The 27,356-nt window shown below is 36.0% G+C and overlaps 7 protein-coding genes across 19 annotated transcripts in view; 4 read left to right on the forward strand and 3 right to left on the reverse strand.

Annotated features, from left to right (window-relative positions):
- The first annotated feature begins 103 nt into the window (after positions 1–103).
- Positions 104–5,851, forward strand: LOC107274302 (ras-related protein M-Ras). Of its 3 annotated transcripts, none has more exons than XM_015753313.2 (4): positions 104–256; positions 617–947; positions 1,021–1,337; positions 1,415–5,851. In XM_015753313.2, the coding sequence occupies exons 2-4, from the start codon at positions 758–760 to the stop codon at positions 1,502–1,504; spliced, it is 597 nt and encodes a 198-aa protein (XP_015608799.1). In that variant the 5' UTR covers positions 104–256; positions 617–757; the 3' UTR covers positions 1,505–5,851. The 3 variants fall into 3 exon arrangements, with proteins under 3 accessions (XP_015608799.1, XP_024947328.1, XP_015608800.1); XM_025091560.1 differs by having other exon boundaries at positions 112–251; XM_015753314.2 differs by having other exon boundaries at positions 122–256; positions 622–947.
- A 218-nt stretch (positions 5,852–6,069) lies between these two features.
- On the forward strand, positions 6,070–10,247 carry LOC107274284 (GATOR complex protein WDR24). 2 transcript variants are annotated; one of them, XM_015753281.2, is made up of 12 exons: positions 6,070–6,922; positions 7,005–7,121; positions 7,213–7,435; positions 7,500–7,713; positions 7,781–8,029; positions 8,108–8,271; positions 8,338–8,521; positions 8,592–8,745; positions 8,820–8,943; positions 9,013–9,508; positions 9,601–9,762; positions 9,839–10,247. In XM_015753281.2, exons 1-12 carry the CDS (start codon positions 6,826–6,828, stop codon positions 9,965–9,967), a joined length of 2,313 nt encoding a protein of 770 aa, XP_015608767.1. In that variant the 5' UTR covers positions 6,070–6,825; the 3' UTR covers positions 9,968–10,247. The 2 variants fall into 2 exon arrangements, with proteins under 2 accessions (XP_015608767.1, XP_015608766.1); XM_015753280.2 differs by having other exon boundaries at positions 6,077–6,922; positions 9,007–9,508.
- On the reverse strand, positions 8,157–15,875 carry LOC107274286 (ras-related protein Ral-a). Of its 5 annotated transcripts, none has more exons than XM_015753287.2 (6): positions 15,605–15,875; positions 14,759–14,867; positions 14,418–14,626; positions 13,976–14,150; positions 13,516–13,632; positions 8,157–8,284 (listed from the first exon to the last, which is right to left on the reverse strand). In XM_015753287.2, exons 2-5 carry the CDS (start codon positions 14,861–14,863, stop codon positions 13,516–13,518), a joined length of 606 nt encoding a protein of 201 aa, XP_015608773.1. In that variant the 5' UTR covers positions 14,864–14,867; positions 15,605–15,875; the 3' UTR covers positions 8,157–8,284. The 5 variants fall into 5 exon arrangements, with proteins under 5 accessions (XP_015608773.1, XP_015608774.1, XP_015608772.1 ...); XM_015753286.2 differs by lacking the exon at positions 8,157–8,284 and adding an exon at positions 12,843–12,978; XM_015753288.1 differs by lacking the exons at positions 8,157–8,284; positions 13,516–13,632 and adding an exon at positions 10,477–12,978.
- Positions 15,876–16,128: 253 nt separating this feature from the next.
- LOC107274283 (GATOR complex protein MIOS-B) lies at positions 16,129–19,964 on the forward strand. The gene is made up of 12 exons (XM_015753279.2): positions 16,129–16,601; positions 16,672–16,869; positions 16,930–17,229; positions 17,290–17,682; positions 17,760–17,941; positions 18,008–18,141; positions 18,210–18,323; positions 18,398–18,764; positions 18,832–18,970; positions 19,039–19,385; positions 19,450–19,658; positions 19,741–19,964. Exons 1-12 carry the CDS (start codon positions 16,481–16,483, stop codon positions 19,832–19,834), a joined length of 2,598 nt encoding a protein of 865 aa, XP_015608765.1. The 5' UTR covers positions 16,129–16,480; the 3' UTR covers positions 19,835–19,964.
- Positions 19,710–21,006, reverse strand: LOC107274287 (replication protein A 14 kDa subunit). The gene is made up of 4 exons (XM_015753289.2): positions 20,427–21,006; positions 20,115–20,301; positions 19,947–20,039; positions 19,710–19,860 (listed from the first exon to the last, which is right to left on the reverse strand). Exons 1-3 carry the CDS (start codon positions 20,502–20,504, stop codon positions 19,948–19,950), a joined length of 357 nt encoding a protein of 118 aa, XP_015608775.1. The 5' UTR covers positions 20,505–21,006; the 3' UTR covers positions 19,710–19,860; position 19,947.
- A 149-nt stretch (positions 21,007–21,155) lies between these two features.
- On the reverse strand, positions 21,156–24,291 carry LOC107274285 (syntenin-1). Of its 3 annotated transcripts, none has more exons than XM_015753285.2 (8): positions 24,184–24,291; positions 23,266–23,329; positions 22,978–23,175; positions 22,802–22,915; positions 22,508–22,743; positions 22,268–22,421; positions 22,075–22,184; positions 21,156–21,988 (listed from the first exon to the last, which is right to left on the reverse strand). In XM_015753285.2, exons 2-8 carry the CDS (start codon positions 23,314–23,316, stop codon positions 21,934–21,936), a joined length of 918 nt encoding a protein of 305 aa, XP_015608771.1. In that variant the 5' UTR covers positions 23,317–23,329; positions 24,184–24,291; the 3' UTR covers positions 21,156–21,933. The 3 variants fall into 3 exon arrangements, with proteins under 3 accessions (XP_015608771.1, XP_015608770.1, XP_015608769.1); XM_015753284.2 differs by lacking the exon at positions 24,184–24,291 and adding an exon at positions 23,883–24,138; XM_015753283.2 differs by lacking the exon at positions 24,184–24,291 and adding an exon at positions 23,619–24,137.
- A 141-nt stretch (positions 24,292–24,432) lies between these two features.
- Positions 24,433–27,356, forward strand: part of LOC107274288 (putative uncharacterized protein DDB_G0283051) — an 11,435-nt gene continuing 8,511 nt past the window's right edge. For 3 of the 4 annotated variants that reach the window (XM_025091562.1, XM_015753290.2, XM_025091565.1), the window contains exon 1: positions 24,433–25,015. The gene's annotated coding sequence lies outside the window, so the exon portion shown is untranslated. Of the gene's footprint in view, positions 25,016–25,545; positions 25,920–27,356 lie in introns of those variants that run through there. The other variant, XM_025091563.1, reaches the window with a different exon arrangement.

Raw genomic sequence — 27,356 nt, forward strand, 5'->3', positions numbered from 1 at the left:
AATGTCGAGAATCAGGCTGCAGCTGCCATCTTACAACGGGCAAAGGAAAAAGACGAAGAGAGTTGCGCGAGGGCGAATCAGCCGGACGCAATTAACGAACTCTTGCACGCATCTCACGCACGCGTCGAAGAACAGACGCACAGCATACACATGTCACCTATACAACGATCTAGAACATAACGGCGACAGCCGACTGTGGCCGATTGGTAGCTAGCAGCCGTAGCAAGTTTCAGACAGGAGTGGCAAATCATGTAAGGTAAGTAGCAGCTTTGACTTTATTCATTTTGTTTCTTTAACATTCGATTACAAGCTTTCTGATACTCTTCTTAGGGATTCACGATATTTTGGGATGTTTATAAACCTTATTCGAACCCAATGACAAGCATTTGTGATGCACGCCCGTTTTGTGAAGAATTGATAATTGTGCCCAAAAGCTCTGTAAACCGTTGAATTGTTCATTAGTATTTTGAATCTTTTGTTTATTCATATTGATCAATACTTATTGCTATTGCTTAGTGATGTTGTACTGATCAATTTATATTATTATGTTGATCATATAATTGCAGGGTGATAATTCATATAAGATTCTGTATACGATGGCTTACCTTTGTTTCAGAGTAGAGAACTTCTACAGAAAAGTAGAATACCAAGGAGGCAGTACGAGGATTGGCAAGGACTAGGAGGTCTCAGAAGGGTTGGCAGAATAGGCAGACGTAGGCAGAGTGGCGGGGGTGGGGGTGGGGGAGCCAGAAGCGGAATGACACGACCCCCTAATAATGACAACCTCATGACCTTTAAGTTGGTCGTCGTCGGAGATGGAGGTGTTGGAAAGAGTGCCCTTACGATACAGTTCTTTCAAAAATTATTTGTCACTGATTATGATCCGACCATTGAAGATAGCTATATTCAGCACACAGAGGTCGATAAGCAATGGTGCATCTTGGATGGTATGTAACAATTCTTAAGACTCGTTACATTGAAAAATCAAGGAAAACTGAGACTCTAAATTTACTTTTATAGTGCTCGACACAGCTGGACAGGAGGAATTCAGTGCAATGCGCGAGCAGTACATGCGAAAAGGAGATGGATTTTTGTTAGTCTACTCTGTCACTGACAAACAATCTTATGAGAATATCATCAATTTCTATACTCAGATCCTTAGAGTTAAGGACAGAGATGTGTATCCGATGCTGTTAGTTGCCAATAAAGTGGACTTGGTGCACCTGAGAAAGGTCAGCGAAGAACAAGGCAGAGAACTGGCACATCGCTTGGGCATACCTTATATAGAAACATCCGCAAAAGATCCGCCATTAAATGTAGATGCTGCATTTCACGAGGTAAGATTTTTATCAAATTACTTATCAAATTTATCCAGTGATCCAAACAGCAATCATAGTACTTATACCGTTTGCAGGTTGTGCGCATTATTAGAAATCAGCCTCCAGCAGAATTGGAGAAGAATCGGCGGAAAAGAAGGCGCTCGGGCAAGTGCAATCTTCTCTAAGCTTGATGAATTTCGTAGAGTCATAAGAAACGAAGTTCCAAGTTGAAACGAAGGCTTAAAAGTTGCATTATCGAAATAATTAATTCGATATTGATGTTGACTACATGTTGAAAATGCAATGAAAATTCAAATCTTGGGTCCAACGACCAAGTGGCAACGTCGTTGCTCGTGCAGGAAGTGTCTGACCAGACTGGCTAGCACGTTCAGGAATACCACAAGGGAAGGAAAACGAAAGAGGCGTACATAAGGATTAACTAAGGAAGAGAGACAGAAGCGATTAAATAAAAGAAAAAGAAAAAACAAAGAGCAAGGTAAAGAAGTAATTAAAGAAATAAAGGGCTGCGATCTCAAAAATATAAATCAGGGTCGCCGAAACAATCGTAATTCACGATCGCCGCGACACGTGTTGTTGATTCCTCTAGCTGTGATAAATGTAAATCAATGGCACCGCGAATGTTGAAGATCAGAAGCGTAAAGCAGTAGACATCGTATCGTGGTCAGTTGATTTATCTGTCGATGCACTACCGCCCATTTTGTCCCTTTTCGAATGACTATAATAACTAACATCGTGACCGTTGTCTACCGAAGTACGGAAACAGCCAATTATGAAATCGAGTCATTAAAAACAATCGTCATCATCAATCGTTTCTTATGATTCTTCCATAGAGCTGTGTGGATCTTCAATCCCCATTAACGATAAACAACATTTCCAGCAATTTGTTGGAATCAATTTTAACGGGAACTGAACAAAAATTTATATAAATCCACCAGTCCTATGCGCCTCAAAATTCCAAGAGAAAAAAATGGATCATTCCACCGATAAACCGAATTGACATCCCTAAGTACACGCGTACACATCAATTTTCTACCATTAAAAAAACATAATATGGAATTGATCGTTTTTTATTCCGTAAATCGTAAGTTTGAGAAGCCTCCTGGCTCCTCGACATTAATCTTTGTCATCAAATGACTATAATGATTTTGTATAACGGCTGCTTACTCGATACGTCTTTCATTTGTTACAATAACTTTTAATTAAGTATTTTCCTTTTTTTTCCCTGTCCTATTTTTATTGCACGCATGGTTTCGATTGTTTACGCTGCACTGATTTTTATTCATACGCCAAATATATTTTAGTAATTAATAATACGCATCCGACGTTAAGTATGGAATACATATATATATTATGTATAAATATTTTTTTTAACAATAATACCTTAAATTCTTATATTTACCATAATTTACAGCGTCACTATACTCGCTAGATACAATAGCATCTCCCTTGATTTTTATTTGCATTCTGATTACTCAATGTTACTTAAATATCAATTTTAATAATCTTGAGCTCGATTAGCTGAAAATACATTAGGCAATACGTTGCCTAATGAATCTTATTCTGAATCAGGAATAAAATATTTAACGTAAGACAATATTGTCTTTCATATTCGAATTTGGCAGAAAAACGAGGGTCTGATGCTAACTATATATTTATTATTTATCATTATTTCTAACAATCTCTCAATTTTCCTTATATATTCTTAAAGCTTTCGTTCACAAGTATCACACGCAAATTATTCACAACTGGGAGCATGTGATCCATTAAGTGCAATTGTCAGTGAGATCCTATACGACGATTTAAGTTTGAGAAACAAGAAAAAAAATCACTCAGCGGAAAAAGTTCTTTCTAATAAATATTCGTGACAAAATCAGGCCCTCTTAAACGATAAGAAAACAATGCCATGGCCTACATTAGTATTTAATTGTGAAAATATATAAATTATATATATATATATGACAAAAATTATAATTATATATATATATATGTATATGATATATATAACGATATGACAAAGTATTGTAATGTTTGTCAAGTATGTAAACGAAAACGAAAACAGAATAATTATTGTATGTCAACGCAAGACCGCCGCGCGAAAGAAGCATGTATAAATGCCTACCGGTCCAGAATGTAATCAATTTTAGTTTATTATATAAATCGTTAAAAGTGCAAATCGAATAACGATCACGTTCAGAATAATAACTGTACGTCTGTCCAAAAGTAAACATACAGAAGGCGTTAGCCAAGATATCTGTCCGTGAATGAGATATTAAAATTATAAAAGGTACGACTTCTCTCATAATCGACTTTGATATGAAGGAATTCATGCTGCGACGCTATAAACGATAAGCAAGATGAATCATTTTGTTAGTTTTGACGCAAGGACACTTAAACGAACACTTGAGCTATTTATTTATTTAATTCAACTGGGTGCATGCCTGCACTGCTTTCTTTTATTTGTACGACAATAACATTTCCTTGTTGCGCAAAAAGTATGGTTGTGTCATTAATTCAAATGTAAAATGTCTATTTGATCATGGAAAAGATCGCTCGAGGATACGTAAAGAATTTTGTACAGTCGTTCTGTCCGATTAATCGTCTAAGCGTCTGCTTTGATTCATTCAAAAAGTAATACGCACAGTGCGTATCCTAGATTGATCTTTACATGACCCGTATATTGAATTTTGTAATCTATCAGTTCAAAGTGCGTGCTAAATTTGTTTCTTCGTCGCAGCAGACGCACATACTTGGTTAGGTCCGATTTCTCCGATGCAGCTCAATACGTAAGCTTCGTTAATCTTCAAAATGTATCTGACGTGTTAATCGCGTCTAGATAATGGCTCGTGGTGAAGGAATCGAGCCTTGGTCAATGATTAATATTGTGTATGAAAAATAATTGTGATTAGATTTTGACGACGCCGACATTTCCTATGGTTACGGACGAAATTTCATGTATACGCACAATGGTGGTCCTTTCGTCGAATCCGCACTGTATAAAGTTCATTGCGCAATAGAACTTTTGTCAGGAATATCTACGTAATTTGAGAGACACGCGATAATGCGACAAGGTAACGAGATAACTCAGCATACTATTGCATAAAATGAAAATTCTAGCCGGGAAACGTATTTGCCTTGGATAAAAGTTATATTACGAACAATATTTTACGCTGATCGTGAAAACTGATGACTCTTGTTCGGGACAGCAACATTCCAGTCACATTTAACCAAAACTTGTCCCTCCCGTGAATTTAGCTATTTTTTTTTGACTTGTTTGAAAATTTCTTTAAAAAGAGAACGCCTAACCCTGTAATGGAGACGAGTGAAACTGTCTAAAACGCTATGAGAAGAATTGATATTTCAAAAATGCAAGAGTGGTCAGATTTCATAAACATTTCCAGTATGACTAAAAGATTAAGGACGATTTTTATTACTTGCGATAAGTTGCGTCACAATTTTATGTATGAGCGTGCAACTCGAAAACAATGAATGTAATGATTTAGCGTAGTATTGTACTCGTAAAAAAAATATATATATAAATATAGAAAGGAAGACAGGATAAACGATTGAGTTTCGTCCAATATTCACCGGACGTTCCAATCGAATATTCGCAACAAAAAAAGTAAATAAGCTGTATCAGGCCAGAAAAGTATTTTGGCTCCTTCGAAAATATCTCACGATGTGCTAATGATCGTAACTGTAATACAAGTGTACGTACAATTAATGTAATCGCTGTACGAGATCAGTATTTGAAGAAAGAAATATCAACACCTGCCAGTTTTGACGATAGATGAAGAAGAAGAAAAGGTGGAGAAGTAAATGAAGAGGAATAAACGAAGAAAAAATGGCGGGATGCAGTTGACGCACGACTAGGACATTATTTTTTCTCTTTTTTCCGCGACGTGTAGATAATGAGTATCAATGATAAATAATCAATCTCGTTACAGTCGTGACGCAAGTAGTTGAAGAATCTGCTACGAATTTCAATGAACTCAAAATGGTCAAATGTTACGGTAACCAATGACCATCTTGTAAAAATTAATGAAGTACTCGAGAAAGAAGTATAGACTAGACCCAACGTAAAATAAGTGATGAAATCCAGAATTTGAAAGCTTATGAAATGTGTATTTATTATTTTTGCCAACGCTAAAAAAATGGCGAGAAGAACGAGTGAGATATTAATATGCAGGCTATTAACGATTTTACTCTGTATTACCGTATTTAACCATATTTAAATGAGATCAACCGAGTACGCACACGACACAATGAACTAACTTATAAAGGAGAGTGGATTAAATTAAAATAACGAAATTCGCCATTAAATAGTACCGTTTGTGTCCTAGGTAGCTGCGAAGAAGAGTATATATATTTTGAAAAATGATAAATCCTCCCAAAAGAACGATTTAAACAAAGAAATGCTGATATACCAATATTTTTCGTTAAACTGTAACTGATTGTGCAGGTCACTGTATCCAGTATGCAAATGATAATAAATTATAACATGTGTTTACAAAGTTATCAATTATTTCGCAACATACGATTATTTTAATATTCCAAACAATTAATTTATTAATATTTCAATTTGAGCGTAATTTAGTTTTGACATTTTACAATTTCAATTCAATTTTTATCTATTCCGTATATTGTGCGAGATTTTGATTTAGCCTTAATTTTAAATTTTGAAAGTAAATCAAGATCCAATAATATTTAGTAGCATTCGGAAAGCTTTACTCAATGTTTCGAATTTTCAATATTTCTGTGCAACTAATTTGTTTCTTCTTCTCTCTTCCTTCTTCTTCTTATTTCTTTGTGGCTTTACGCCCTCATAAAGGGCCAAGTGTTCTCAAGTGATGAAACATTTTTCAACAATTGAGGTGCTACACGGGAGTCAAGTTGTCACCACACGTTCTTAAAAATGTCTTAAATATGTTTCAACAATAAGCTTTTTCAATAGTTCTTGAGAAGTTCTATAGTTCCCGGTCTCGTTCTAAGGGTTGCTTTGGGAACTAGTGGTGAGTAGCGGAGAACCTTTGCCCGCCACTGCACATTCGTGTTACGTTTAGCTCGACTTTGACAGGATTCGCATTGTCGACGGAGGCGATGATCACAAAATCATACTTCAAGACTCGCCGCTACGATTTAGCGCCATACTTTTGGTATCACCTAAAACCGTAGCGTTGTGCATCTCCCTACTCATATCTGATGAAATTCAGCTTGTCGGCAATCTGCGTAGTCGTCTCTGTTATAACTTCTCATTGAAGTTTATCTTTAGTTAAAAATGTGTTATCCGGCCGGTAGGCCGGATTTTTGTTCTCACAGTAACATAACGTAACTTTACGTGGGACATTGTGTTCATGATTTTGCACGATTTTTATTGAACAACTGCAATGCCAGTATTATTGATAGAACGGTAACTTGCATTGACTTGATATAACCTAGAAGTGGCTAACCAATGTCGAATAACATGTGATAAAAATAAATTAACATCATGACGTCCAAGACGGTATTTATTACTCAGGAAGGCCCTGCTAATGCTTTGGCCCTCAATAAAGATAATAGTCAAGTAGTAATAGCTGGACGTAATGGTACGTATTTTTACTCAAATTTTGATCTTTCCATTTAAAAAAAATCTTATTGTCATATAACAATCTCAATATTTTTTTATAGTATTCAAGATATTTGCATTGCTAGAGGACAGGTTTGAGGAAGTATGCAACCTCAGAGTAGGAAAAAATCTAAATTTGAATTTTTCGTGCAACGACGTTGCATGGAACCTCACCGATGGTGAGAGGAACTTCTATACATTAATCTCAATTAACTTTCATACCTGTCACTATGTACTCTGCTATACTAAAAATGATATTGTTTCTTCTAGATCATATTTTAGCAACTGCTGCTACTAACGGTGCAGTAGTTGTATGGAATTTAAATAGACCATCTAGATCCAAACAGGAGCATGTTTTTGTTGATCATAAACGAACAGTGAATAAAGTAAGCTTTCACATGACAGAACCCATGTGGTTAATTTCTGGTTCTCAAGATGGTACTATGAAATGTTTTGACTTACGTACCAAAGAAGCTACAAAAACATTCTATAGGTAATAAAGATTACCGATAGTGTACACCCTCTCCTGTACTTACTATAACATATATATTTCACAGCAATACAGAATCTGTAAGAGACGTACAATTTTCTCCCCATCAACAACACACATTTGCAGCTGTGTCAGAAAATGGACATGTACAACAATGGGACTTACGACGTCCTGATCGTTACTTTCAACATTTTACAGCTCACAGTGGTCCGATATTTGCCTGTGACTGGCATCCTGAAGCTACATGGCTTGCAACAGCCTCCAGGGACAAAACCATAAAGGTACCTAACGAACATAAGTATTTCAAGGTCTGCGATACTTTAATCTAAACAATACGATGTTATGAAGGTTTGGGATCTGACAGCAAAGCCAAGTTGCGACTATACGATTCATACCATTGCTTCAGTGGGTCGTATAAAATGGAGACCGCAAAGAAAGTATCATATAGCTAGTTGTGCTCTTGTTGTGGATTGCAGTATTAACGTATGGGATATCCGGAGACCATACATTCCATTTGCCAGTTTTAATGAGCATAAAGATGTGCCAACTGGAGTTGCATGGCGTGGCGATCCTCAATCATTCTTATCAACCAGTAGAGTGCGCAAATTTATTACTACAATTTTATCAACCAAACTGTACTCCTTAAGTTACGAATTTATATAACTATCAATTTAGGATTGTAACTTGTACCATCATGTATTCAAAGATGCTACGAGACCAGCAAGTAAAGCCAATCCGCAAGGTATTGCTCTTAACGCTAAAGGCGATATCGCTTATGCGTGTAAAGTCAATGTAAACGCTCCAACGTCTTCGGTGCGAAAGCAGCTCATATATCCAAGGTAAGGCGAAAACCTATTATATAAAAATAAAGAAATTCGTTAATACATTTGCCAATTTTCTCATAGGAAAATGCCAACGAGTAATGACACATTTTATATGGCATTTAGTATGATGCACAGATTTACTGTAACCACACCGCAGGAACCCAAATGGTTTAAAGCCTGTGCCGAAGGTTATTTGTTGAGTGGTAAACTAAATGAAATTTGTGATCACAATGCAGTTGTGGCTAGCAAAGCCGGTCGGAATGATGTAGGTTCTTTGAATGCTCGTTAAAAGGACATACGTAATTATAAGATTTATTCCCCATTTTTTAAATTAGATTAGTACTGTTTGGAGTATAACAAAAACACTGTATACGGATTCTTTGGGTAACATTCTAACTACTCCACCGACAGTGTCTAAGGAAGATGCAGTGAACACGTTAAATTTGTCACAGATGGCTATTGGACCAAATGCAGAACAGACAAATACGGGTAGGTATATTCTTTGCATAAACAGTCCACAAGTATTGAGCAACTTGGTTAATTAATATGCACTTCTTTCCAAGGCCACGAGAACGATGTAAAGTCTCTCCAAGGAGAAGCACCAGGCGTGATAAGCGGAGGTGATGATGAAACTGAAACCGATGAAACCCCGGAAAATCACCATTTTATCGGACCTATTCCGTCCGGGTAATTTCGCGAACCTTGCCAGACCGTAAGGAACAATCCTTACTGTTTTGTTAAACATTGTAGTTACAGGCGCTCGTTCTCGGGAAGCAAACGGCAACCAAAGGGTGATTTCTTTTTCGGAGAGGGAGAGCTCGAGCCAATGACAATGGAGTATACCAACGCGTACATGCACAATATTATTAATAACGATAACGACTGGACTCTACCAAAAGAAGCGTTTCCTTTAAGACACGAAATACAGGACAGATCACCACCGCCAGAACAATTCCCTAATCATTCACCAGACATAAATGATGACACAGGTGCCATTACCGTCGAAGATCAACCATGTCAACTGATAGTAACAGCAATTCCAAAACCAGTATTTTGGGACCCAACTCATTTGATAGAAGAGGCACTAAGACATCACGCAGCCATAAGAGACATTCAAACATCAGTCTCAATCCTAATTGCTCTCGGGGACAGACGGAAAATTCTCAATATAGAAATGGCTACGCAGGAACATTGGCTACTCGAATATATAGATATGCTTGGAAGATTTCAGCTCTGGGAAGTGGCTACGCAGGTATCCAAACTAACCATAGACTTAATAAAATTAATTCCAACCAATTGAGTATATCAATAAGCTATTCTTTTTTTTTTTAAATTCACAAACAGATTATACAACTGGCTTGGATGCCTTCGGTCTCCCAATTAAATCAACAGTCCACAACAATTCATGCATGTTGTTCGACTTGTACAAAACCATTACAGAGATCTGCATGGTTGTGTGATCGCTGTCATACATCCAGACACGCACTCTGCTCTATCTGCCACCAGGTAGAGCAACAATATATATTTTTGGTTTCTTTCTTAACATGATTTCCCTCTCGTTATATTGATTTGTTGTCTTCAGGTTGTACGTGGTATCTACGTTTGGTGTCAAGGATGCACGCACGGTGGGCACGTTACCCACATCAGCGAGTGGTTTAATTCGAATAGACAATGTCCAACAGGCTGTGGTCATCTTTGCGAGTACACTTAACAGAGAGCCTATTATATCTTTTACAATTTCAAACGCAAGACTGCAACGTTATTACGTTCAAGACTCTCGTATGAGATCGCCGCTGTATCGATCTTCATTGCACTTACTTCCTCTAAACAAGAAAGTCGGTACGTTTACAAGCTATTTCACAATGGTCTATTTATTTGCTAGATAGTTAAAAAGATAATTCGGTTCCCCATTTCAGTGTTACGTCATGTTAAACACGAGTGTATATATTATACTTTAAGGAATTAAACAAAGAGGCATTGTAAAACAATGACGGACAATGATCATTACCAAAAATCCTTATCGCAAGCGTTGACTTTATTATTATTATTCTTCCCGAAACGTAATAGCACAAATATATTTATATATGTGTATATATTATATATAAATATATAATGCTCAATCGTTTCTCGCTGAACGCGTAAAATATTTTATTTTGGTCTCACTTTGATTTTCAACATATCCTATTAGTACGGTGTCAAGGATAGTAACAAGGATCTTCATTATCGTAAACATACTCGTATTCGTATTAAACGTACATAACTTATATTACAATGTTCTCAAGCCCTGTTTTTTTTTTTTTAAATTGGTACTGCACTTTCATTCATTCAACGATCAATCACACTCCTAAGGGGTTCGCCGCGTAAAGTATTTCAAAGTAGCCGTGGGAATGCATATACAAAAATCAAATGATTGGAATTAGAATAAAAATTTGTAAAAAATGTTTTATCGACCTTAAGGATTCTTGGAGCATTTCGATGTTATAAAAAAATGCCATTTAATTACGCGTATGAAAAAATTCTTTCTAGATAAAAATTTTCCTAATGACAAAAAAAAGAATAACTCGAGTAAGATGCATGTCAATGCATGATTGACTTCTCGTTCTTTTATACAATATAATTATCAATGACTCGTAGGTATTACGTTCTTAGAGTTTCGTATCGATGGAATTTAATTGTCCAGGGACAATGCTCGAATAATCTAGAAAATTCATATCTCAAAAGATGGCAGAGCTTTGTTAAAAACATGTAAATTCCAACCACACGTAGACACTCGGAAAACATACGAATTTATGAAGTAATAGGTAAATATCTGATTACACATTGTTACGTAAGTAGGATAGAGGCCTAACACTTTTAAACCGATAAAGCTTCCAGAATTTGTAACACTTAAAAAGGCACGTACCAGTTGCGACAGTAGAAAAATATAAAAACCAATTACGATCAGATGTACGTACTTTGCAGAGAAGCTGTTACCAACATAGCCATATTAGCTATGTCCCTACGAGAGGTGTACTTTCGCTTACGATCAATCTCGAAACACTATCTTGCGCTATTTTTTGCTCTCCTTTATATTTTCTACGTTTCTCCCTTTTATTCTTCTTCTTCTTTGTAATCGCATCGACCCTCTCAAATCATTCGACGAACGACGACTAGTTCCAAAATCTTTCTCTGTTGTACTCTGGAGTATCGGTCTTTCTCTGTCGAACGCATATTGGTAAACATAGACAACGATACTTTAATATACAACAATAGGTTTTGGTAGGTGCCCTAGGACTTGGACTAACCAGTCGTTTGATTCGCTCTTTAAAAAATGGACAATGTCATTCAACGAGTTTACTAGCCATGTCTTAAAAAACGAATTTTCGAGTCCTGACACCCTGAAAGATAATGGAACGACCATTATTTGAATTGATTCTATTGTAAATGCGCCTCACGGAGGCTCATCTTTGTTATTCTGAATGCAAGTGGTGATCGTAGTACGTTAAGTCTATCGACCGTCTAACATAATCATTGTATCATTTTAATAAACTAGATTTTCAAGTTAAAAACTTCTATTTGGCATGTAGCGACGATTTGCTTTACTGTCAATAGCTTTTTAATGTACAGGGATAAGTTTGGGAGCGAATTTTGAAAATCTATTTTATCCACAATGAAAAATGATACAATGTTACGTCAAGGGGTATCATCGCACAGGACTTGGTGTAAGTTTGTTGCTTTATAAGTGGCAATTAGAAACAAAAATGTAATACTTGGTGTACAATCGTGAAGAAACTTACAAGTTAAGAATACCTCAAAGAAAACGTAGGATTACGAGTACTTAACGCAAAACAGTGGTTCTCTTTGTTTATAAGCTATTGCGAGAATAATTCGCTGAGTAAACGTGACTTGACTTTTTCAATTATTTGACTGATTCTCTCTGATTCGCTAATACGAAATGACTTTTTAGCGATTACATCAATTTTTTTGTATGTTTCTTCTTTTCTTTTACGTATTGGACCAAAACAGAGTAAGAGACTCCTTGATGACGTTAGAATGCATTTAAGCTAAATACTCGTGTACAATTATTCTTTCGCTCTTCGTTGCTTTACAGTGGCCAAGACGATATTCTCGTTATGCAAAAATTCTATTAAATAGGGACAACAAGCAGAAGTATAAAAATCGTAGAAGCATCTACGTTCCGATGAACATTTTTTTCTCGTGCTTTTACGGCAAGTCTTTCAACGGGAGAAACGTTGCATTACATATTAGCACAAGGAACTGTCTTAATTATCAAAGACGAGTCTTAATAGCACCATTATGAGTCACGCTGGTTATTAATCGTGACATTCTAGCTAAAACCCGACTAATCGTATCAAGTAAGAATGACCTGAAGTAGGTCGATGAAAAAGATACAATCATTTGGTTCTGCTTGCGAATGAAGATATTATGGGAGAAGATTTAATTTAAACATGGAGAATAATGTCGTCGTGTCACTGTAAAGCGTAAGAACAAATTTGTTGTCTATTAGAAAAGACCATTTGCATTACGCATCTTAATTCATTAATCTAATGTCAGTGTGGCTTTTAGCACTGTTACAAGCTACGGATAATTGTCTGTTTATTGTTTTCCATCTTTTTGTTAAAGTAGAATGCAGCAGTTTGCTTTCTTCTTGTTTTCGCCCCCCTCGCCCTGGTTTTCCCGTGCCTTGCGAGCTGCTATTGCGCGCATCAAGTCAAAGAATACCTGAAAATGTTTTACTCTCATTCTGAGCGTAGAGCCACGCCAATCGACGATGTAAGAGGAGGGGCTGACTCTTATTAATTTGTTTTAAGATTCCTCATATATAATCTTTCTATAATTTTTTGGATCCTTCCCTTTGGACATCGGAGATATAATCTGCTCGGGATCTTGTAAACAATTTTATTAGACATGCTAAGCCCGCGTAAGCGATTGCAAGCAATTTCAAAAAACAAAAATAATTTAAAAAAAAAATGAAAGAAAGTAAAAGAATGAAAAGCATCCAAGGATAAGAAACGAGAAAGAAATCTTTTGACGTCTTACAGTAATAAAATGGCGTGCTTATTTTAGTGCTTGAAATTAATAAAAAAGAGAGAAAGACAAATATATTAGGGCCAGCTTGTACATACATGTATAAAATATTGAGGATGCTAAATATAATTTATCAATATCTTTTTTAACGCTTCGTTAAAAGAGCACTGAGGGAGGAATCTCAAATTAGGAGTAATAAAAAAGAAGATGCAACAAACAGTAATGGCCAACCTAGAGGATAATGCACTTCTTTTTCTTCCTCTTGGCGCGATCCTTTCCACGGCCATTACTCGCAGACTTGTCTTCGATCTTGCGCGACCTTATTTCACGCATCAAGTCGAAAAATACCTGAAAATGCGCAAGTGATGCTTTGTCTCAAGGCTCCTGAGCACGATGCTGCTTAAATCAAATGTAATTTCAGAATGTTTCTTTGCTCTGTAATACTTTATTTTTATGTACGAGTAATGCTTACGATCGTGTCAGATGCCCATGTGAGATTTATGGCTGACAGATTTACCAAAGCAATAAATTATATGGCGACAGTGCAGAGTCAAGCCAGTTAAGTGACATGCGAGTGAATTATTCGAATTGCAGTTAATTATTGTAATAATATTATCTATAATTGCTCCATATTGCTTCACTTTGTTGTTACAATAACGACAAATTTTTGATAGATCAAATGATATCTTACCTTGTCCACATTCTCTCTCGTTTTAGCACTGGTCTCGACATAAGGCACACCCCATTGCTGCGATCTGGCTTGTGCATCTGCTAAACTGACTTTTCTTTTTTCTTGAAGATCGCTTTTGTTCCCCACCAAAAGGAAGGGAATGTTTTCATCGTTTTTTACGCGAAGAATTTGTTCCCTGTGTATCAATCATATGTTTTATAGTAATTTTTGTCATGGAAGGATTAGAAAATGATGCCTGCTTGCCAGTAACACCCACATATAATTAATAATTCAATACATTTGAGCATACAAGATTTTAAATTTCTATATTTTTTAAATACTCTAAGATTCACAGGTGAATTATTCAGGAATTTGTATAAGAAAATTTGTATAGAAACTATTTCCTTCTTTTAATGGATGTAAAATTTAACAAGTTTTATTGAAGAAATTTGACAAGACTCACCTAAATTCCTGCGTGGCCTGAAAACTGTCATCTTCTGTTATGGAAAATACACAGAGAAATCCTTCGCCACTACGAAAATAGTTATCTCTGATAGCAGCATAATCTTCTTGTCCTGCTGTATCTAAAATATCTATTTGTACTTCCTCTCCATCAAGAACAACCTTCTTCCTATATGAGTCAGCCTTTGTGGGTTCATAATCTTCAACAAACTGAATAACACATATTATTAGATTAATACACAAAATTTTAAAAAAGATTATTAGTGGTCATACTAATAATAATATGCTAAGATTAGACTATAAACATGTACTTATAAGGAATATGATATAACACCCACACACCTCATCATACATAAACTGTAGAGTCAAAGCAGATTTCCCTACACCTCCACTTCCAACCATAATGACCTTGTGTAAGGCTTGAGTAGCTCCAGGTTTCTTCGACATTATCCTTAAAGAAAATCAAAGGTAAGAAATTAATGCACATCTATATGTATAGAAAACAAATATAAAGGATATATCAGAATAAACAGTTAGTTACAATATACAGTTATAATAGATACATAAGACTTTTCAAGAAGTCACACGTTACACTAAGAGAGTAGTAGTAATTAGTATTACTGGCCAAAGCTCCTTGTTAAAATTGCCTATTAAAATACTTCAGAAGAACAGAGAATGGGAAGTTGTCAGTGTGGGAAATCTCAAGGAGGATTAAGTGTGGTAAATAAAAAAAGCTTTGTTCGAAGCAAATAGCAAGCTATGCTAGAATAATACAATAATACTAGATAAAAAAATAAAAAATTTTAATCCATTAATTAATAATGAGTACACCCATAGATTCCAAGTAAATTCATTAAAATAAAAGGGATCGCATGACAGTCCTTCAACGCGTTGATTATCACGTCAAAGAGTAATGAATAATGATAACCAATTAACAATCGGATCATAGACGAAGTTCTAGGGAACAATTAACGCTAAAATTCAAGGCGTATACAAGGTATGAATAATGAAAAAGGCGGTGCCGCGCTGTCGGCCGATATATCCTGTCGATGAATGTTTTTCACCTATTACCACTTTCTATTCTATATTCATAGTAATTAAGCAGAGTATCCTTAACTCGACAAATAAAAGTGTTACTAAGGGATTATCGAAAACAAGCAAATACGCAATAAAATGCACTCGAATTACCTTTAAAAATGGTACAATGACTAAGGTCCGGATGGTACCGTACTGTATTGTGCCGAATTGTAGAGTAGCGTACACCCGTCACACACTGGTTTGATCTTTCACCACGTTAGTCACTGAGAGACTGGCGCTGTACACTATCTTACGATTGCTTACGAATGTGTACAGGTAGAGCCTAACCTAACCTGCTCACTATTAGGAGCGAACTAGTTCCCCAGCACACAGCAACAATTTTTATACATACAAATTGTTTTTTCGCACGATATTTACTATGATTACAAGGAACTGCAGAGATTCATTATATTACACAGATACACAATTTTGAACTGTCATTAAAAGGATTGATAATTCTAGAAATCGATATCCATTTGTTGCGTCTACGAACATTTTTAATCTATTGTGAAAAAATGATTAGGATCGCTGTAAAATGTAAATTGCGAGAATAATGATTTGATAATGTTATCAATAAGTAAATAAGTAATAGTGACACTATTTATGGAATCGAAGTGATTGTTGAAAATGCATTGATATTGAACGATTTAATATCAGGTGTGTACGAGATGAGGAGACGCATGCGTATGAATAATTAGAATGTTTTTTTCCGAAGTCAATTTTCTTGATCTTGACATTGTGAACCATTGTTGCGCGAAGAGCAGCGAAGAGTGACGTCGGGTGAAAGTGGTGTTTTTTTATTTGATATTATGGATATCTTACAAAATACAGTTTTCTAATTTGTTAACGAAGATGTAGCTGTTTCTTGTGTAATTTACGTATAGGTATATTGATTGACGTACGTCAAGAAAAGTCTGGTTTGATACATATTTAGCTGGGTGTTATTTCGCGTGCTTCGTGTATTAATTTGAATTTTGAAAAAACAAAATGAGTAGTGTTAAATTGGAAGTTCAGTGGTCTCCGATACACTCGAATAAATTTATTACGTGGGGTACTGAAATATGTCTTTACGAAGTAGCCCAAATAAAGGATACCGTTCGACCGTCGTGTGAGTATTTTCTTTCGGAGTTTATCTGATGTTTACAGGTTTGGTAAACTGCGATCTTATTATTGAACAGGTATTAAAATCTCAGACTCTACGATTGCGCATCTTCTTGCTACAAACACCAGTCATCATTACGTCAAATGTATTGACATTTATCCCCAGCCAGAACCAGATATTCTTCTAGCTGTCGGTCAGGCTAATGGCAAAGTTGTTTTAACAACATTTGGACCTACTGCGTTCGACTCCCTTGGTCTCACTGGAAAAGAGCTTGGTAAGCATTAGTCATTGTATAATATTAAATTATCTGACTAATAAAAATTGTTTGTACCAGCACCCAAACACGCAAGGCAGTGTAACGCAGTAGCTTGGAATCCAGTGGATCCAAATCTGATTGTATGTGGATTAGATAAATATCGTACTGATCATTCAGTACTTCTTTGGGATGTTCTCAAGAGTCCATTTGATATTGAACGTATACACCATCACAGTACAAGTCAATCAGATTCTGTAAGACCTATATCTGAGTCTGGTATCTCCGAAACAGCTCACTCTCTCGCTTGGTTTAATAATGAACCCCGATGTCTAGTTGTTGGAATCAATAATAAACATTTAAAAATTATAGACTTCAGAGGTAACATTAACTTATTAAATTTATAAGAGAATCAATACTATTTATTTTATTATTAATCAGATGCTGTTAAGGTTGTCAATGCGACTCCTACAAAAGCTGTGTACAGTCTATCCGTGGATCCTCACAATGACTATCATTTGGTTTCTCACATTGAGAATCAAATCACTATTTGGGACACACGATATTTCGAAAAGCCTGTATTGACATTACCACAGAGTAGGCCAGTAACAAAAGTTCTGTGGTGTCCGACAAGACACAATTTGTTGGGATCATTGCAAAAGGATTCAGGAGCCTTACACCTGCACGATGTTCAACATTGTGGTATTGGTGGTGGTGGAGAGGATACAGAACCAGGTGCTTTGGAAAGAACTGTAATACCACCATGGTCAAGCCCTGCTAGTTTTTCATGGCATCCGATACATGTAAATAGATTACTGGGTATATCTCAGCAAGGTATGTTCAAACATTTAAATTAAGTAGTTGCTTAACTATTAAATAAATTAATGTGATAAACATTGTTGCCTAAACAGGTCTTACGGATTACACTGTGTTTGAAAGAATAACAGTAAACTGGGCTACGAGATCATATCTTGCTTGGAATCACGCATCTAAATCTATTAAATATATTTGTAGCAATGACAATATTTACAAATCACTAGATGATATATCAGTTTTAACGAAATCACGAGCTAATGCAGAGTATGGGCTACTGGTAAGGATAAAGACAGTTTTATCAAGTGAATAAAAATAGCTTCGTTCTAGATATATTATTTTTTAGCCGGAATTGTCACAAAATGGAGATTTAGCAGAAAATGAGACTTTAAAGAATCTTTGGCAATGGTTGTACCTAAGTCGTTCGTTGGTAGATGATGATACGATACAAAGTCCTGAAAACAAGCATCCTGGAGTCAGGTAAAATTTCACGATTCAACAAATAATAACTTTTCAAATATGTTTCATAAACGAATTGGGTATAATAGGATGGTGTTAAAACTTGACGGACAGCAAAATAGTACCAATAGCTTTATAAAGTCAGAGTTGGTCCATCGGCCATGGACGGATATTGGTTCGAATCATACCGCAAAAATATATAGGTAATTCATTCAAGTACTTGAAATTCTAATAAAATATGCATTTAATAATAATTTAATGTTTCCTTGGATTATAGATCATCGGATAGAGATAAAGCACTGCAACTCTGTGGTTGGCGATTTGATAAGGAGACGAATGCTCTTTACAATCATTTGTTTCTTGAGAGATTAGAGAGAGAAGGCGCATACCCAAGAGCAGCAGCCATTTCTGTTTTTAATCTCGGCTTACGACAGGCAATAGAAATTTTAAATAGAGGTGCCAGTAAAATGTCTCTAGCAACAAATCTGAATATTGTAGCAATGGCTCTTTCTGGTTTCTCGGAAGATAGAAACAGCATGTGGAGAGAACTGTGCTTAAAATCCCGATCTCAACTCTCGGATCCTTATCTTAGAGCAACTTTTGCCTTTTTGACGGCTGATAATGATTCCTACGAAAATGTACTTGTAAGTAACACAATGATGAAAGAAATATTATAAATTATACAAGCATGTACTTTATATGTATCTGTAGAATGAAAATGGTATGGCTGTGGAGGACAGAGTTGCGTTTGCATTAATGTTTCTTTCTGATAATAAACTCCATGAATACTTGAAAAAATTGACACAAAAATTGAGCGAAGAAGGAAACTTGGCAGGTTTTCTCCTTACAGGTAAAAAATTAGATACATCATTATGCAAAGTGTCATTTACTCCATTAATTACTAATGCTCTATTCCAGGTGCTAGCATCGAAGGAGTTCAATTGCTAAACAGATATTTAGAAATAACGGGAGATGTTCAAAGTTGCAGTCTAATAGCGATTAGAGCTCTGCCGCCTAAACTGTTGCAAGAGAATCAAGTTCAAGTATGGATAGATAGTTACAGGGCACTTTTGGATGCTTGGAAAATGTGGAATCAAAGAGCACACTTTGATATTGCAATGAGAACATCGACTAATGAAAAACCACCCCAACAAGTTTACATTTCGTGTAATTTCTGTGGGAAAAGTATATCTGCGTATATGCAAGGTTTAAGCCGAGCTAGGGGACCATTTGGAAGACTTGGTGGTACATCAAACAAATTGAAGGTAAACCACGTTGTGAGTTTATCAATTTCTTGCTGATAAATATCATTTTTTAATTATGTCGCAGATGTCTTCATGTCCGAGTTGTCGTAAACCGCTACCGAGATGTGCAATCTGTTTGATGCACATGGGTACCGTAAGTGGTTTGCAAACGAGCACAAGTAATACAAATCGCTCTGAGGAGGATAATAAATTGACTGAATTCAGTAGCTGGTTTACTTGGTGTCAAACATGTAGACATGGCGGTCATGCTAATCATATTACCAATTGGTTTCGGTAAATATTTAAAAAATATTCATTCTTTTTTAAAAGAAAATAACTATTCTGTTATTTAATACAAAAACATTTATTATTACAGTCACCATTCAGAATGTCCAGTAACAACTTGTAGATGCCGCTGTTCATCATTAGACGCATCATTTAAAGCAGGAAGCCTGTTGCAAATCATATAACCAGTGATGCTCACACCACACTGTTACTATAATTTTTGTAAGAAACAGTACATTAATATGATATGAACAATTATTTTAAGCTGCACAGTATGTGTATAAATAAAAAATTAACCTTATATGAAGAAGAGACCATCACCAGGGGGTTCCCACTTGTCATTTCCTAGTAAGTTCATTGTCACTACCATCTCATTGTAAGGTTCTTCATCTATATGGAATTAAAAAATTATTGAACCACTGTTACCAATTGATCAATTAATCCTATAGAAGTTTGAACTTTTACCGAAATCTGCAGCTGCATCATCTGAGAACTCTACTAAATTTTCACAGAGAATTTTGCTTTTACTTTCAACTTTGCCATGAACTTCTACATAACCTACAGGATGACCATCTATGGGTTCCAAAAAGGCTACATGAATCTTTGCATGATCTGTAGTTTCTATTACAGCTTCCTTTCCACTGGAACTCAACTAATACAAAACAAACGAAAAAATTATCAAATATCAAGAATTCCTGTATACTACAAAATTGAATAACCTCTTTTGTAGTACCAGTCATCATTTTTGAATATTCAAGAAATGGTTATGAAACTCACATGAGTTATTTTGCCAAGCAAAATAACTTCTTCTCCAATCTTCTGACCCAAACGTGCCGCGTCACAACGCATTTTCATTTTGAGCACAAATTTTTCGCAACACACAGAATACGTTAAAAGAATCTAACGAAAACAAGGAAACCCAAAGACGTTCTGAACCGAAAATATTGGAGGCAAACGGTTGGACGTTTCGAAATCTCTGGTCACACCATGATACAAATAGACGAAGTCAGAGATCATATATATAAATATATATATTATATGTTATATATATTATATTATTATATTATTTTGTTATATTATTATTATTTATTATTATATGTTCTCTGACGAGGTATAGCCACTAGCGAATGTACTTTGGTCCGGTTCGCGCAGATCCAATGACGTCATCGTCCAAATGCGCAGAACTGCTAGTGGCAATACCTCGTCTGTTTGTATCATGAGCAGCAGTACGTTCAGAACCAATGAAGTGTAATCTGATATCATTCTATCATTCTCGTGATAACGTTGGTAAAGAAAGATACAATGTCCTAACATTATCCGGAGCAAGGTTTTCGACGCACCCCAGTCATCTGTGTCCAGTGTTCACTGGACTGTGCAAGTGGAGATGAAAAAAAATGTATACTCCGCATAGCAGGGACGCACTAAGCAAGTCTAGAAAACGCGAAATCAGAAAAAGTTGACTGTACATCATGCTGTCGAATATTGTTAGAAATCACTATCATACTATTTCATGAATTGGTATAATTATATTTTGCTCGATATGACATTTGCTGCTATACAGCATAGATTCTATAAAATACATATATGATATACATTTTGTTTCTTATACCCTAGATATAACACATTCTAGTAAAGATAGTGGCACAGTAGAAATATCTAATAATATAAAACACGATCCTTTATGTAAACTAGCAACTAAGCAATAAAAAATCTATCCAGTCCACACTTGTACTAATGTGTGTACGTTCCATAATAAAATACAGAATGCTTGTTGTTCGTTTCATTATTTGTGGCATCGTAAAGCGTCAATTACGCAGTCGGTAAATATAATGTTATCACAATAATCAAGATTTAAACAACGAGAAAAAGTATCAAGGTGAATACCACTGATAGATAATTATACGAATTTTAAAACTGTTGATAATTTTTCTATAGGACATTTACGTCGAGTAAAAAAATATTCTACCAGAAAATATAATTTTGATTAAAGGGTCATCCTATGACCTGGCACATAGATTCATGAAATATTACGATCACATCAATCATCTTTCCTTTATCATTCTCTCTAATTTATCATCTCATCTTTTCGTTTATCACTTCATCCCAGTTATCCGAAATTGTTCACGTCGTCCTTTGGATCCAAGCCAACCCAAGACGTCCTGTATCAGGATGACTTATTATAATTGAATCGTAAATAGAAAAGATTAAATGTAATGGTGGCATTTTAGTGTACGAATATTAGGTAGACCAATGTTGAGAGAAAATTTACATCGAATTCCTTTCTTTATAAATTCGGTACCGAATGATCCATTGACGTCTTGAGAAGACTACCTGACATTCTGTAAAATATAGTTCAATATTTTAGTGACTCAAATTAATGAATTAGATATGCATGCAAAAATTAGATTACATAAAGATTACGTACTTCTTAATCATGTGGTCATATATGTAGGAAGGAATGACAGTGATTGTAATAACATCTCCACCGTTATCTATTTCCGTAGTAATTTCTTTGTCTTTGAGGCCCACTACGTTCTATAAAAATTACAAGTCAAGAAAATCAATGCCAGAAATCATTTAATGAGCAAGATCATTCAGAGATATAGAAATTGACAAACCTTTCCATTCACTTCCAAGATTTGATGATCTGTAAGCAGTCCATTTCTAGCAGCAGAGGAATCTTTGACCAATGCTATGATTTTCCCATTTTTGAATTGGAATCCAATGTGACCATGACTGTCTTTGTGCATAGTTATTGTTCGCTCGAATGGTCTAAATGTCAAAAATAATACTGTCAGTAAAAAGTAAACAATCAACATTATTAAGAAAAGCTAGTAAAAACATAGCATAGAACTGACCTGTCTCTGATAACTATTTTGATACCATTGACAGGAGCCTTACGAAGCAGAGTGTGTACTTTATCCATTGAATATCCAGCCAAAGACACTCCATTAATTTCAAGAATTTGATCACCAAAACGTAATCCAACCAATGCAGCTGGAGATCCATTACTCACTAGACATACAAACACTCCGTTGTTAACAGAGTGTACCCTAATGCCCACTTTACCATCTTTGTCCTTGCACAATATGAGCTAAAACATAAACTTATATAAAAAATCTGCATAACTCATGTCTATGATTCAACTGTACCTCTCTGATACCATTAGTAACTTGAGCTCTTTGTAACCCTAGAGACTGTCCTGATAATGGAGCAACCATTCCATAAAGTGGTCCAGATTGTGCAGTCGGTACCTCAATACCCATCTATATAAAAATATCTTTATATTTATAGTGATTCTCCGTCCAACACAAATTCTCATACTTACGGGTGGCCTGGTAGCAACTGCATATTCAGGCATATTCTGAGCAATGATTTCTTCGCTCAATTCCAAACCCATGTAATCTCCCAGGAAAGGGTAGAGCTGTACAGAAGAAGCAGCCGTATACGATGGAGCAGATGGCTCAGCAGGTGCTTCAACTTTAGGCAATTGAGCCGCATACTGATATTCAGCATGCAGCTGAGCCTGAAAATAAAAAGTTTTGGATTAACATCGATCGTTTCTACGCTTGAAAATGTATATGCAAATTCAAAGTAGACAAAGTTTTGTCCCTACCTTCATCATATGATCCACCTTCATATCCTCCAAAGATGGATACAGAGACATCGTCAAAGTGTTTCTTTATAAAAATCAAAAGACTTGTATTAATATGTTTGTAAAACTCAATACCCAATAATGTGTCATTTAACGAAGCGTGTTCATGATAAAACATGGAAAGGGTGGAAAACTACTAGTTATAGTCCACGTCAGCCATTAAGAATGTAGTGACATTAATAAGGCGTCAGTATCGCAAACAAAATTGTGCAATACATTCCTCAACGAATTATTCTACTTATGCTACGTAAGAATAAGGAAATCATCACTTTATTCCTTTTCAAATGAAAATAAAAGAATCTCAGTATACTCACGAGGGGATGTTTATCAAAATCTATAAATAAGCACTGTCACCACACCCTACTCGTCTTATTTAAAATATTTCTCAAAAAAATCTAACGTACAAGATCAATATTACCAAAGGATAATTTACAACGCTACGTTCGATCACGTTACTTATTACGAAGATTCAAGGTAAAGCTGTCCCTTCTCCATTAATCACTGAAGCATCACGAAATTCACCGAATGCACGCAAGTTGACGATACTGACGTTTTGTTTGAATCATCGAGCAACTCACTGATACGTTCCTAGAGTAGAAACTCAAAGAGATATGTATGTCGAGCCGCTGGATATGCTACTTCACAAAGGAATGAAAGAGCCAGCACGCAGTAAATTTATACAGAGAAACAGAGCAGTCACATAGACGTATAACGCAAGCGCCGTTGTTTTTTTTACATCTGAAAAGCTGCGTGATTCAGCATCGGGCATTGGCCGGCAGACGCTAAGAATTCAGACGAGTTTATTGCAACTATAAATTAAACGTTGCGTTATAAAGAACGCGTGGGCAACTGTTTCACGGAATAATATAGGTCACATACGTTTTGTCCTTAAACTTTTCTTCCGAGAAAGACAGCCGAAATCTTCGATTTACGTAGAGTTTCTAACGAATTCTGATTTTTTTAGCTACGGGTATGAGACTTATGCAAAATTTAGTATACCATAATGTAACGATAAGCTTTATGATTCATCAGTGGTATCGTTTATTAGCATTGTTATCGCGTCTATTGTTATCGCATACGCGTAAAACAATTAAAATTACGTATGAAGGAGATTAGCTCAGTTATACGTTTTGAATACTTATCATTCGAATTCTTCATAAGCAATACGAAGATAAAGTACAGCGAGAAATTTAATAGTGATGCTATAAAGGCAAGAATAATTTTTATCTATTATTTAGTCTGAATATAACCATCATGGAGATAACCATGTTTAAAATTTTCGGGTTTACAGATACGGCTCGGGCATTTATTATTCCAAACTATCCCAAATCTATGGAATAAAACACATCGCGTTATTTTTCAGTGAGTTTCCATTCTAAAGGTGTAACAAGTAGTTCACGGTTCGTTCGGCCGACGTCTGCTCGCTTCTGCTCTGGCGCATGCGAGCCGCGACCGTCAGAGTCGTGTTCCTCATCTGTCATGGATCCCGGGAATCGTCCGGGAGCGCATAACCGCGGAATCCCAGGAATATTTACGTGAAAGAGTTAGGATCCGTGTTAAATGTTCGTCGTGAAGTAACGCGTGAAAATGAACGAATGTTAAAGTGTCCTCCGATAGGGCTCTAAGGTGTTTGACCTGGTTAACTCGTCCTTTCAAGATGAGCTACTCTGGCACGAGTTACAAGCCTTCTGTCACTCGAGGGAGAAATATTGTGAGTATATATACATAACAAAAACCGTAATATATCCATAACAATAACTTTTTAAAGAAAAAAATAAACCTATCGCGTACAATATTGGATGGCCTCTGCTTATAATTTCTTGGACACATTATAACAAGGAGTTAGTGCCAAAATGTCCGGGCAAAACCCTGGGATTCTTTCAGTTGGGTTAGCTTTTCAGTTACGTATATATACTATATGTACACAAAAGAATAATCTTTCGACACCCGCGTAAATTCAGGTCTAAACTTTATATCTAAATTTATATACACGCTGATGCATGATTTACGATATAATTATGGCTTTGTGTATACATTCAGTCCGCACTGTAATTCCGGATACAGTTTTATGGCTGTTTGATATTTTTAGAAAATGGCTCAGTATGTACAAACAGTCAGACACTTTCTATAGTGGCTATAGAAACAGATTGCTTTTTGTTTTTTGTTGTTCCTTTGTTTCATTTCAATGGCTTCGCCAGGAAATATGTCGGGTGGCGTCGGAAAAATCAATTTCCAGAATCCCGGTCACGACAATTACGGTTGATGACCTTGATAATTTCTCCAATGGTACTGTGGCCTGTGCGGAACCTCTAATCATTTGCGTTATCAGGCTACGAGTAAAACCAGACATTTTCAGGCACCACAACGAGAGCACGATTAGTTTCGTTGCGGTTTAGAAACGTTACGTTACTCGCGCCAATTTCAGTCACCACTGCGAAGTCTTCGGTTAAAAGTTTCCGGTGTAATTTGTTCGAATTGTACGTGAGATATCATCGATACGTGACCGGATTATTTCAGTTAGATTGGTCGTTACATCGATTTTTCAGTCCACGCGCGTATCGTGTATCCGTGGCAATTTTCCTGTCAACGTTTTTTCATAAGTGACAAACGAACCGGTAACCATATTTCTTTCGTATGTTTTTTTTCTTCTACATTTTTTCACATGTCTTCTATTCACTTTATCCTCTCTTATTGTTATTCCCTTCTCGTGTAACAGCTTTTTGGTTAGAAAAGATCTGGACTTTGACCGTCTTAAGAATCGCCCAGTCGATCTAATATATATTAGGATATACTTAGAAGCCTCGTTGTAATCCTGTAGTTAAAGAAACCCTCTATCGGACACGTTCTGACAATAAGTTTAGTTTTCAATGTGACTACACGAGCCTGCCTATATTTTTACTTATAAGTCGCAATCAGCCTTGATGTCATTGTGATTCGTTTTCAGATTCATGGCCGCGAGTAATCGTATTTAAAAAAATTTTATCTCTACACAAGTGACACGTTAAATATTATGTCTTGATCGTTGCGTAGAGATATTATTTACCAATGAAACTTTATGGAAGTAGTTGAGTATTGCCATGCTTGATTGTTGATAAGCGGATCCTCATTCATTACTAGTCGTTTATTAGATATGGTTACGCGTTTCAAATTAGGATCTATTCCTTTGGACAATCATTCAATTGCTAATCCATTGTGTTGGTAAATATGATTATGCCAGTGTTAAAAATTATCATCAATTTCTAAGGAGCAAACGAATTATTATCCGTGCGTCTTATTAAATTAAAAGCATTTACACTGACTAGCGTAGTAACTCGACGACATTTTGAAACAAGGTAGAAACGTTTCTCACGCTCGAGCGGATAGACGAATTTAAATGAAGAATTTACATAATTCAAGGGAAACTGTTGGTTCCATCGCGATAGATGCAAACGACTGAAGCGTTAAAGTAATGAATACATTAATTAACCAGTTAATTGACGAGGTTTGTTCTTGACGTCATGTCAAATCCAATTGGCAGTTGCGAAGTCCAGCGCTTGGGAGTTAATACAGTGCATACAAAAAATTAATTGCTCCCCATTTATTGCTCGTATCGATTATTACATGATGGCAGATAAAAAAATGGCCATCTTTGAATCGTCGCGCTTCCCACAATAATCATGCTTAATATCCGTGAGTTGGCAGACGATTTTCAAAATTTGTTCTACCGATGGAAATTTTACGTGCGACGGACACACGGAATTGGGTCAGCCCTTCTCGGAGAAAAGTGTGACCTAGGAGAAAAGGTGACTCGGTCTCCCTGGAGTCAAAATATAATGCTTGCCTATCGTGACTGTAGTCGACGTCGACGCCCGACGTTCCCGCGTAGATCATCCCTCAGTTTGACCTTCCTAATTATACGATGGAGTATCGAACTAACCTAGATTCATTTTTTCTCTTGCATATTCAGTAGCGCTGGATTTTCCTCTTATTACTTTGAAAGCGACAAGCATTGCCAACGACTTTCTATATATAGAGGGACTCGAGAGTATTTTTTTTTTTTTTTTTTTTTTTTT

This window comes from Cephus cinctus, unplaced genomic scaffold (genome assembly GCF_000341935.2).
Source record: "Cephus cinctus unplaced genomic scaffold, Ccin1 Ccin1_scaffold2608, whole genome shotgun sequence".
NCBI classification, from domain to species: Eukaryota; Metazoa; Arthropoda; class Insecta; order Hymenoptera; family Cephidae; genus Cephus; species Cephus cinctus.

Excerpts from the sequence above, each read along its gene's own strand:
- LOC107274287 (XM_015753289.2), bottom strand. The coding sequence starts at position 20,504 with ATGAAAATGCGTTGTGACGCGGCACGTTTGGGTCAGAAGATTGGAGAA. Across the intron at positions 20,302-20,426 it reads TGCTTGGCAAAATAACTCAT|TTGAGTTCCAGTGGAAAGGA; the intron begins GTGAGTTTCATA and ends GTTTTGTATTAG. Across the intron at positions 20,040-20,114 it reads TGATGCAGCTGCAGATTTCG|ATGAAGAACCTTACAATGAG; the intron begins GTAAAAGTTCAA and ends AATTCCATATAG.
- LOC107274285 (XM_015753285.2), bottom strand. The coding sequence starts at position 23,316 with ATGTCTCTGTATCCATCTTTGGAGGATATGAAGGTGGATCATATGATG. Across the intron at positions 23,176-23,265 it reads AGGTGGATCATATGATGAAG|GCTCAGCTGCATGCTGAATA; the intron begins GTAGGGACAAAA and ends TTTTATTTTCAG. Across the intron at positions 22,744-22,801 it reads TTACTAATGGTATCAGAGAG|CTCATATTGTGCAAGGACAA; the intron begins GTACAGTTGAAT and ends TTTATGTTTTAG.
- LOC107274283 (XM_015753279.2), top strand. The coding sequence starts at position 16,481 with ATGAGTAGTGTTAAATTGGAAGTTCAGTGGTCTCCGATACACTCGAAT. Across the intron at positions 16,602-16,671 it reads GGATACCGTTCGACCGTCGT|GTATTAAAATCTCAGACTCT; the intron begins GTGAGTATTTTC and ends ATTATTGAACAG. Across the intron at positions 17,942-18,007 it reads ATGCAGAGTATGGGCTACTG|CCGGAATTGTCACAAAATGG; the intron begins GTAAGGATAAAG and ends ATTATTTTTTAG.
- LOC107274284 (XM_015753280.2), top strand. The coding sequence starts at position 6,826 with ATGACGTCCAAGACGGTATTTATTACTCAGGAAGGCCCTGCTAATGCT. Across the intron at positions 8,030-8,107 it reads CATTCTTATCAACCAGTAGA|GATTGTAACTTGTACCATCA; the intron begins GTGCGCAAATTT and ends CTATCAATTTAG. Across the intron at positions 8,746-8,819 it reads TGCAGAACAGACAAATACGG|GCCACGAGAACGATGTAAAG; the intron begins GTAGGTATATTC and ends CTTCTTTCCAAG.
- LOC107274302 (XM_015753313.2), top strand. The coding sequence starts at position 758 with ATGACACGACCCCCTAATAATGACAACCTCATGACCTTTAAGTTGGTC. Across the intron at positions 948-1,020 it reads GCAATGGTGCATCTTGGATG|TGCTCGACACAGCTGGACAG; the intron begins GTATGTAACAAT and ends TTACTTTTATAG. Across the intron at positions 1,338-1,414 it reads TAGATGCTGCATTTCACGAG|GTTGTGCGCATTATTAGAAA; the intron begins GTAAGATTTTTA and ends TACCGTTTGCAG.
- LOC107274286 (XM_015753287.2), bottom strand. The coding sequence starts at position 14,863 with ATGTCGAAGAAACCTGGAGCTACTCAAGCCTTACACAAGGTCATTATG. Across the intron at positions 14,627-14,758 it reads TACAGTTTATGTATGATGAG|TTTGTTGAAGATTATGAACC; the intron begins GTGTGTGGGTGT and ends TGTGTTATTCAG. Across the intron at positions 14,151-14,417 it reads CAGGCCACGCAGGAATTTAG|GGAACAAATTCTTCGCGTAA; the intron begins GTGAGTCTTGTC and ends ATTGATACACAG.